The sequence below is a fragment of the Rattus rattus genome, chromosome 7 (assembly GCF_011064425.1).
Source record: "Rattus rattus isolate New Zealand chromosome 7, Rrattus_CSIRO_v1, whole genome shotgun sequence".
NCBI lineage: Eukaryota > Metazoa > Chordata > Mammalia > Rodentia > Muridae > Rattus > Rattus rattus.
Window position 1 is genome coordinate 913,387 of NC_046160.1, and position 11,434 is coordinate 924,820.

General features: G+C 39.6%; 1 gene segment (V, D, J or C); it reads right to left on the bottom strand.

Annotated features, from left to right (window-relative positions):
* Positions 1-7,587: 7,587 nt before the first annotated feature.
* LOC116905544 lies at positions 7,588-8,033 on the bottom strand. The segment is given in 2 exon segments: positions 7,588-7,904; positions 7,988-8,033. Coding segments are annotated over 2 exon segments (363 nt in total).
* Between the last annotated feature and the right edge of the window lie 3,401 nt (positions 8,034-11,434).

Here is an 11,434-nt window from a genome sequence, read left to right on the forward strand (position 1 = left end):
CTCGGGTTGATATTTTCTAGTTCATTCCATTTGCCTATGAATTTCATGAAGTCATTTTTTTTCCTTAGGAGTACTCCAAAGTGTAGATATACCACATTTTTGAAAGATTGAAAGAGCTGAAGGGGCTTGCAACCCCATTAGAACAACAGTGCAAATCAACCAGAGCTTCCAGGGACTGAAAAACTACACAAAGGCTATACATGGACTGACCCAGTGCTCCATCTATATATGTAGCAGAAAATAGCCTTGTTGGGGCAAAAGTGGAAGAGGAAGCCCTTGGTCCTGCGAAGGTTGGAACCCCAGTGAAGGGAAAAGTCAGGGATGTGATGGGTGTGGATGGTGGGAATACACTTATCGGGAAGGGGGTGGAAAGGGTCTTATGGACAAGAAAACAGGGATGGTAATAGCATCTGAAATATAAATAAAGAAATATATCCAATTAATAAAAGGAAAAAAACAGTCTGCAAAAATATGAAACAATACTTAGAGAAATAAATATAATGTAAAACCATCACATGAAAGTGGAATATTGAGATTAGGAAAAACGTACCAGGTGAAAGGAAAAGAATCAGATCCATTTGTTTATACAATGAGGAATTTCATCAAAATAAGTCATAACAAATACTGAAACCCATGTGAGACTTTATGCAGAAAGAGAGACATTGGAGCACACAACTCTAGATGGAAAACCCACCATCAAATCTCACTCTTTGGAGCACAGGGTAATTCACAGAAGATGTAGCTAAAAGAGTACAAGACCATCTAAATCAACTGAGAAAAGCTCATGTGAATGAAGAGACTGAAGCAGCAAGCACAGGACGATATAAGTGATATAAGTGATCATCATATTTATGGTAGCTTTCAGTTTAGTACTACTTCTTTGCATAATTATTCCACTGATGACTTCTAGGTCATTTCCAGTTTCAGCTAATACCAATATGGCATCAATAAAAATGATAGAGCAGGTGTCTCTAATAGGATGCATAGTCCTTTGTGTATAGGCTTGAGAGTGACAAAGTTGAATATTCAGAGACATCCATTCCCACCTTCAAGTGAAACACCCACACTGATGCCCACAGTACATGAGCACAGTGGAAAAATTTACTGAATGAGACTTTCAAGATAAATTTTGCAAAGTAGGTTTGAATGATGTCTAACACAAACTTGACCAAAGAGATCCCTACCTGATGCAATGTATTAACCATATGATATGTCATCCATATTAAACATATGCATTCATATATTAAGGGAAAAATTCTCTCTTAAAGAACATGCAGCTTCAGAGGGGCAGACACTCCTGGGAAGCCAGAATAGACTACACTCTGCCCACATTTCTGACTCCAGAGGAAAACACCTAATGCCATCAGGGACCCCGGTGCACCAGGGCCTCGGGAAAAGTCCGTTCTGGTCGCCGCCCTCACGGAAAGCTCAAAAGCAGCCCCCCAGGAGCAACATCAGACACAGGACCACAGGTAAGACGAAGTTTTGTGTTCCGAGTAACTTGCCTGCTGGACTCAAGACACATGCCCACAGGAACAGCTGAATGCCAGTAGACAGGAAAGACTATATGCCCAAAAGCAGAACACTCTGTTCCCATAACTGGCTGAAAGAAAACAGGAAAAAAGGTCTTCAACACTCCTGACACACAGGCCTATAAGACGGTCCAGCCACTGCCAGAAATAGCAGAACAAGGTAACATCAGAGACAGCCTGATGGCAAGAGGCAAGCACAGGAATCCAAGCAACAGAAATCAAGACTGCATGGCATCATCGGAGTCCAATTCTCCCAACAAGGAAAACACTGAATAACCAAACACATGAGAAAAGCAAGATCTTGATTTTAAATCACATTTGATAATGATGATAGAAGACTTCAAGAAAGACATAAAGAACTCCATTAGAGAAACGCAGGAAAACATAATTAAACAACTAAAACCCTATAGAGAGGAATAACAGAAATCACTGAAAGAATTCCAGGAAAACACAATCAAGCAGGTGAAGCAATTAAAAATGGAAATAGAAGCAATAAAGAAAGCACAAAGGGAGACAGTCCTGGATCTAGAAAACCAAAGGAAGAGGCAAGGAGCTGGAGATACAAGCATCACCAACAGCATAAGAGATAGAAGAGAGCATCTCAGGAGCAGAAGATTCCACAAAATCATCAACACAACTGTCAAAGATAATGTAAAATGGAAAAAGCTACTGTCCAAAACATACAGGAAATCCAGGACTCAATGAGAAGGTCAAACTTAAGGAAAATAGGTATAGAAGAGAGAGAAGACTCCCAGCTCAAAGGACCAGTAAATATCTTCAACAAAATCATAGAAGAAAACTTCCCTGACCTAAAGAAAGAGATGCCCATAAACATAAAAGAAGCCTACAGAACTCCAAAGAGATTGGACCAGAAAAGAAATTCCTCCTGTCACATAATAGTCAAAACACCAAATGCACAAAGAAAAAGAAAGAAAGAATATTAAAATCAATAAGGGAAAAAGTTCAAGTAAAATATAAAGGCAGACCTATCAGAATTATGCCAGATTTCTCACCAGAGACTATGAAAGCCAGAAGATCCTGGACAGATGTCATACAGACCCTAAGAGAACAAAAATGCCAGCACAAGCTACTGTATCCAGCCAAACTCTCAATTAACATTGAGGGAGAAACCACGATATTCCATGACAAAACCAAATCTTTTTACAAATCCAGTCCTATAAAGGTTAATAGAGGGAAAATCCCAATACAAGGAGGGAAACTACACCCTAGGAAAAGCAAGAAGGTTATCTTCTTGCAACAAAATCAAAAGAAGAGAAACACACAAACATAATCCCACCTCTAAATATGAAAATAACAAGAAGCAACAATCACTATTCCTTAATATTTCTCAACATCAACGGACTCAATCCCCCCAATAAAAAGACACAGACTAACAGACTGGATAGGTATAGAGGACCCAACATTTGCTGCATGCAGGAATCACAACTCGGAGACAAAGACAGACACTACCTCAGAGTAAAAGGCTGAAAAACCATTTTCCAATAAAATGGTCCAAAGAAGCAAGTTGGAGTAGCCATTCTAATATTGAATAAAATCGACATTCAACCAAAAATCATCAAAAAAGATAAGGAAGTACACTTCATATTCATCAAAGGAAAAATCCACCAAGATGAACTCTCAATCATAAATATCTATGCTCGAAATACAAGGGCACCTACCTTGATAAAAGAAACCTTACTAAAGCTCAAAGCACACATTGCACCTCACACAATAATAGTAGATTTCAACAACACATTCTTATCAATGGACTGATCATGGAAGCAGAAATTAAACAGACATAGAGAAGCCAACAGAAATTATGAAACAAATGGACTTAACAGATATTTATAGAACATTTCATCCTAAAATCAAAGGATATAACTTCTTCTAAACACCTCATGGTACCTTCTCCAAAATTGACCATATAATCGGTCACAAAACAGGCCTCAACAGATTCAGGAAGATAGAAATAATCCGACACATCCTGTCAGATCACCACAGACTAAGGCTCATCTTCAATAACAATATTAATGACAAAAATCCCACAAATACATGGAAGTTGAGCAATGCTCTACTCAATGACAACATGGTGAAGTAAAAAATAATGAAAGAAATTAAAATCTTAGAATTTAATGAAAATGAAGATGCAACATAACCTAACTTATGGGACACAATGAAAACTGTGCTAAAAGGAAAACTCATGCCTCTGAGTGCCTGCAGAAACAATCAGGAGAGAGCATACATCAGCAGCTTGGCAGGACACCTAAAAGCTCTAGAACAAAAAAATAGCAAATACACCCAGGAGGAGTAGAAGACAGGAAATAATCAAACTCAGGGCTGAAATCAACCAAGCAGAAACAAAAAGGACTGTACAAAGATTCAACAAAACCAAGAGCTGGTTCTTTGAGAAAATAAACATGATAGATCAACCCTTAGCCAAACTAAAAGAAGGCACAGAGAGTGTGTCCAAATTAAGAAGTCAGAAATGAAAAAGGAGACATAACAACAAAGTCAGAGGAAATTCAAAAAAATCATCAAATCCTACTACAAAAACCTATATTCAACAAAACTGGAAAAATCTAAAGGAAATGGACAATTTTCTAGACAGATACCAGGTACCAAAGTTAAATCATGAACAAACAAACCATCTAAACAATGCCATAACTCCAAAAAGAAATAGAAGCAGTCATTAAAATTCTCCCAAACTAAAAGAGTCCAGGACCAGATGGGTTTAGGGCAGAATTCTACCACGCCTTCATAGAAGACCTCATAACAATGCTGTTCAAAATATTCCACAAAATAGAAACAGAAAGAACACTACCAAATTCCTTCTATGGTTCCACAATTATTCTTACACCTAAACCACACAAAGACCCAACGAAGAAAGAGACCTTCAAATCAATTTCCCTTATGAACATCAACACAAATATATTCAAAAAAATTCTTGCAAACCAAACCGAACACATCAAAATGATCCTCCAACATGATCAAGTAGACTTCATCCCAGGTATGCAGGGATGGGTCAATATACAGAAATCCAACAAAGTAATCCACTATATAAAAAAACTGAAAGATAAAAGCCACATGATCATTTCAATAGACACTGAGAAAGCATTTGACAATATTCAACACCCCTTCATGATAAAAGTCCTGGGAAGAACAGGGATTCAAAGTCCACAGCTAAAGATAATAAAAGCCATATACAGTAAACCAGTAGCTAACATTAAACTAATGGAGAGAAACTTGAAGCAATCCCACTAAAATCAGGGACGAGACAAGGCTGCCCACTCTCTCCCTACTTATTCAATAGAGTTATCAAAGTCCTAGCCAGAACAATCAGACAACAAAAGGAGGTCAAAATGATACATATTGGAAAGGAAGAAATCAAAACATGACTATTTGCAGATGATGGGATTGGATATTTAAGTGATCCCAAAAGTTCCACCAGAGAAATACTAAGCATGATAAACAACTTCAGCAAAGTAGCTGGGTATAAAATTAACTCAGACAAATCAGTAGCCTTTCTCTACACAAGAGATAAACAAACTGAGAAAGAAATTAGGGAAATGACACCCTTCATAATAGTGCCAAATAATATAAAATACCTCAGTCTGATTTAACCAAGGAAATGAAAGGTCTGTAAAATAAGAACATCAGTCTCTGGAGAAACAAATTGAAGATCTCAGAAGATGGAAAGACCTCCCATGCTCATGAATTGGCAGAATTAATATATAAAAATAGCCATCTTACCAAAAGCAATCTACAGATTCAATGCAACCCCCATCAAAATTCCAATTCAATTCTTCATAGAGATAGAAAGAACAATATGCAAATTCATTTAGAATAACAAAAAAAACAGGATAACTAAAACTATCCTCAACAATAAAAGAACTTCTGGGGGACTCACCATCCCTGACAGAGGAATAGTCATAAAAACTGTATGGTATTCTTATAGAGACAGGCAGATAGATCAGTGGAATAGAATTGAAGACCTAGAAAGGAACCTACACACAAACCTATACTCACTTGATCATTGACAAAGGAGCCAAAACCATCCAATGGAAACAAGATACCATTTTCAACAAATGGTGCTGATTCGCCTGAAGGTCAGCATGTAGAAGAAGGCATGTCGATCCATGCTTATCACCCTGTACAAAGTTTAAGTCCAAGTGGATCAAGGACCTCCACATCAAACCAGATACACTCATACTAATAGAAGAAAAAGTGGGGAAGAGTCTTGAACACATGGGCACTAGGCTAAATTTCCTGAACAAAACACCAATCACTTATGCTCTAAGATCAAGAATCGACAAATGGGATCTCATAACCCTGCAAAGTTTCTTCAAGGCAAAGAACACTGACATTAGGACAAAATGGCAACTAACAGATTGGGAAAAACCTTTACCAATCCTACCTCTGATAGAGGGCTAATATCCAAAATATACAAAGAACTCAAGAAGTTATACTCCAGAGAGACCAACAACCCTATTAAAATGGAGTACAGAGCTAAAGAATTTACAGCTGAGGAATATTAAATAGCTGAGAAGCACCTAAAGAAATGTTCAACATGCTTAGTCATCAGGGAAATGCAAATCAAAACAACCCTGAGATTCCACCTCACACCAGTCAGAATGTCTAAGATCAAAAACTCAGTATACAGCAAATGCTGGCAAGGATGTGGAGAGTGAGGAACACTCCTCCACTGTTGGTGGGATTGCAGACTGGTACAACCATTCTGGAAATCAGTCCAGAGGTTCCTCAGAAAATTGGACATTGAACTACCTGAGGACCCAGCTATACCTCACTTGGGCATATACACAAAAGATGCTCTGACATACAACAAAGACACAAGCTCCACTATGTTCACATCAGCCTTATTTATAATAGCCAGGAGCTGGAAAGAACCCAGATGCCCTTCAACAGAGGAATGGATTCAAAAAATGTGGTACATCTACACAATGGAGTACTACACAGCTATCAAAAACAATGACTTCATGAAATTCATAGTCAAATGGATGGAACTAGAAAATACCATCCAGAGTGAGGTAATCCAATCACAGAAAAACACACATGATATGCACCCACTGATAAGTAGATATCATCCCAAAAGCTTGAATTACCCAAGATGCAATGCAAGAACCACATGAAACTCAAGAAGGATGACCAAACTGTGGACACTTCACTCCTTCTTAAAAAGTGGAACAAAAATATCCATAGATGGGCATAGGGAGGCAAAGTTTAGCACATCAACTGAAGGAATAGCCATTCACAGCCTGCCTCACATGTGGCTCATATATATGTACAGCCACCAAAACTAGATAAGATGGATGAAGCTAAGAGGTGAATTCTGACAGGAACCAGATACAGATCTCTCCTGAGAGACACAGCCAGAACATGTCAAATACAGAGGCGAATGCTAGCAGCAAACCACTGAACTGAGAATGGGACCCCATTGGAGGAATTAGAGAAGGGACTGGAAGAATTGAAGGGGTTTGCAACCGATGAACAACAATGCCAACCAACCAGAACTTCAGGGACTAAACCACTACCTAAAAGGCTATAATGGATGGACCCATGGCTTGATCCAACTGCAAGGATGGCCTTGCTGTGCTCTAATGGAAAGAGAAGCCTTTGGTCCTACCAAGGTTGGACCCTAGTGTAGGGGATTGTCAGGGAAGGGGTGCATAGAGGTGGGATGAATGGGGAGGGGAACACTTTTATAGGAGAGGGGGAGGAGTTATGGGCGATGATGGACAGGAATGGACAGGAAACCAGGAAAGGGACTAACATTTGAAATGTAAATAAGAAATATTCAATTTTTTTAAATGGAAAAAATAAATAATAAATAAATAAACCCACAGACAGAATCATTTGTCAACATCTTAATAGGGCCCTATGGTGAAAAAAAATGAATAGAAACATCTTAACCTAAGAGTAAACAGGAAACCACAGAGGTCAGAAGGAAAACTGTGAACATACCCTCTTATGATTAAATAGGAAGGAACAGAGCTGAGAATCATCCTGAAATACTGTACAGCTGAAAGCTGAGGCTGTGTCAGTGTGGAGTGTGAGCACAGTAGTATGTGGCAGTATCTGCAGTGTCCACACTGGTGATCTTGAGGAATGCTTGGTTGTTGGAGGTGTCCTTGGAGACTGTGAGCCGGCTCTTCAACGATGGGTTGTATATATTACCATTCCACCAAATGGTTGCCAGCCACTCCAGACCCTTCCCTGAAGGCTGACGAATCCAGCTCACACCCATACCAGAAGTGCTCAGTGAAAACCCAGAGAAAGAGCAAGTCAGACTGAGGGTCTGGGAGGGCTGCAATATCCCAGGGCCAGACTCTTTCAGAGTAACCTGAGACAGGACATCTGTGGAGAAAGGAAAGGTGAGAAGGTAAGGTTGAACAGGTGAGGATAGAACAGTTCATCCCTTAGGAAGCCTTGGTACTCACATGCAGGGACAAGCAGCAGCAGGAATGAGAAAGTAAGCTGGTCCATGGCTGCACACCAGTGAGTGCACAGGCCCACCTTTGGCTTTTCTACCCAAGGTTGGGTGGATCCAGGAGATATTTGCATTCCCTCACCAGGTGCTGACACTGATGGTGTACTTAAGGTTAGGACTCAAGATGTATCATTCTATGATGGGAGATGCAGGAGCCACAAGAGAGTTCATATCTGCTTCATAACAGAGAGTACATAACACCCAAGACCAGGTTCCTCAGTATAAAGCACTTCTGCTGAGTGAGGTTGAATTGCAGTAGGATTTATAGAAACCCTAACTTTTACATATAGGGTCCTGACTCTGCCCACTCGTCTAGGAATCATTTCCCTGTGCTTCTGCATGGAGGACAGATGGGGAGCTCTATTTTTGGGGCCTGAGTGAGTCTTATCACTATGTATTTTCCACAAAATTGGTACAGTAATTGTAGACTTCTTGCGTAGTACAAGAGTACATGCCATCTCAAGCTGGCAATTATGAATACTGTAATTCCATGAAGGAGAGTAATTTCATTGACTTTACTGATGTGTCAAGGTACCGCCTCTCAAAATTGAAATTGCTATTTATTCAACAATCATTAGCTTCATCTTTATATTGACCTGTATTTGTGAAAACTTTAAAATAAATAGCAGAAAACATAGACTCTAACCAAAGAGAAGTTTATTCAATCTCCTAGATGCGTATGATCTTGGAACTGAGAACAGCACCCCCTTTGGTATAATTAGAGGAAGGACTGAAAGACCTGAAGGGGTTTGCAACCCCATAAGAAAAACAATGCCAACCAACCAGAGCTTCCAGGGACTTAACAACTACCCAAAGACTATACACAGACTGACCCAGATCTACAGCTGCATATGTAGCAGAGAATAGCCTTGTGGAAGGGGAAGCTCTTGGTCCTGCCAAGATTGGACACCCAGTGCAGGGGAATGTCGGGAGGCAGTAATGGCAGTGGATGGGAGGTCAGGTGAACACCCATATGGGGAGGAGGAGAGGATGGGAGCTTATGGACAGGAAACTGGAAAAGGGAATAACATTTGAAATGTAAATAAAAAATATACCTAAAAAATGTTCCAAAAGAAAAAAAGAGGAAATGTAAATTCCCATGGATTTGTATCCAAACATATGGAAATTACATACCCTGATCCATGAATACAAATAATATTGTATTTAAACTGAAGTTATGGGAAATAAAAAGAAACTAAAAATGTAAGAAAGGCCAGACTATAAAATACACCCAGCTTTTCTCTCTCTCCTTCACCTGAGCTGAGGGCATAACATGGCAGCAGGACCAGGTCTCTCACACTTTCTCAGTGGGGCTGCACAGGTTTAACACTGTGGCTGGAACATCCAGGACTATATTCCCAAGTCACAATCAATCTTATTTTCCAACTGAGAAACTCCCTCCTGCCAGGCGAAAGAAGTTACAGATTTACAGATGCAACTGACCATGAAGATGATGTCCTACATGACACATGCTTGAAATTTTCTATCATTTCATTTGTATATGGAATTGTTTTTTGTCCTTCCAGTAAGGTTAATGTGTAATTAATAAAACATATGCTCAATTACTTAACAAAGAACTTTTATTGTCCTAAATTTGTAGTCTTGTCACAGTAGCTACATCACATGTATGGTTTATTCTTTAAAGTTGTGTGTTGTTAGGAAAGGAAGCCTCAGAGTCTCCTAGGACTTCCCCACACTCCAGATGTTTCTCTGCACCTGTTGCTCTTTCACTCATGGTGAAAGTTGGATCTACACCACCCCCTGCTGGTACTGAGCATCCTCAAAGGTAGATGTTTCTGAGCACACAAGGAACCTGCTCACTGTCCCCTGCACAGTAACACAAAGTTGTGTCTTAGTGACAGCAGAGCTCTGTTTCAGAATGAACTTGTTCTTGAATGGGTAAACTGACATTCCGATGGATTCTTCAGGGACAGCTCCACACCTTATACAGAACTTAGCCTATTTTATTTCAGGGCATGTAGTTTCTTCAGGAAGGTGAACAGCCACAAGGAGGCTCTCACCCGTGACAGTCATGAGCCATTGTCACACAGTGCAGAGGTGCAGCCTAAGCATGGGAAGTGTCTGGAAGCAAGGCAGCAATGGGAGTGGCACTAAGATAATAATGACTCAGGGTCAGTAGTGGATGCAAGCTGTCAGTTCAAGTGCTCTCTGTTTAGCCAAGGATTCTCTTCATTCTTCCTTCCTCTACTTTCATGCCTTTCTCTTCCCCCATTTTCTCATTCCTTTTCCTTCTCTCCTTTCATTCTTTCTTTCTCCCAACCAGAGAGCCTGAACACAGTCTTTTACTTAGTAAAGTTACATCTTTAAGGCTTTGATCATTATTAATAATTATTTATAAAATCCTTAAATTTATATAAGTTCTATGAATTCCAGATAATTTGTTGCAACCCATGCTTCCTTAAAACAGAAACTAAACCCAAAACAAAAGCACATTTCTTTATATGTTTTCACAGCCTGTTCTTCACAGGAATCTGGGCACAGCACTCATGGTTTCCTGGTACAGCAGACAGCAGCCATCAGTAGCTGTTTTCATGGAAGAACAAAAAGATAACACACACTACTAACGTTGAAATGATTTTTTATGAAGTTTTTAATTGTATGCATGCAAAGCAACCAACTCTCCCTAATACCTCTTTGGGCACTGTCATAGCCAAACCTACAAGTCACTAGGAGAACAAACTACTAACTTTTTGTATCTTGTACATCGACATTTAATTCTCTAATCTTATTTCATCATACTACTTATTCAATAGCCTAATGTACTCTCCTTCAAATACTATTTTTTCTAGATATATACATTTTATTCTATAATAGAAATCAATCATTTGTTTGTATTTTATAGACTCCTCTTTTCTGCCCATGCCTTTTCTTCCTGAGACCACTTTAACTCTCTATCCTTGATGTCCCCATGTTCATCCTGGCTAATAAATGCAGCAGGCATTGGACCGGAGAGTACACAAATTCAATGCCAAGCCTGGAAATGAACCATTTCTACAGAGGACCATGTAGGTTTTTTGCCTTTATGAGAATGGTCTCTAGATCCTTTCCCATGGACCAAAGGAGAAGGACAAGGCCTGTTCCTTGCTGTCCACAGTCTCATAACCACCTCCATTTCTCATCGCTGAAAAGGACATCTGTTTCATTTATCATGGAGTGATTTGGTCTGAGTAAAGGTGGGGAAGTTTTTTCCCCAAAAAGAAAGATTGTAAGTAAAGTAGTGAAGACAGTAGATTGATTTCGGGTCAACAGCAGTCATAAACACACTTGGGGATTATGTGGATAAAAAGGCTAGTGATGCTCCAGGGACAGGAACTGGGTCAGAAAATGCCCTACTCATCCATGCCAGACCCTCAGGTCTCTCCTCATGAATCAACAC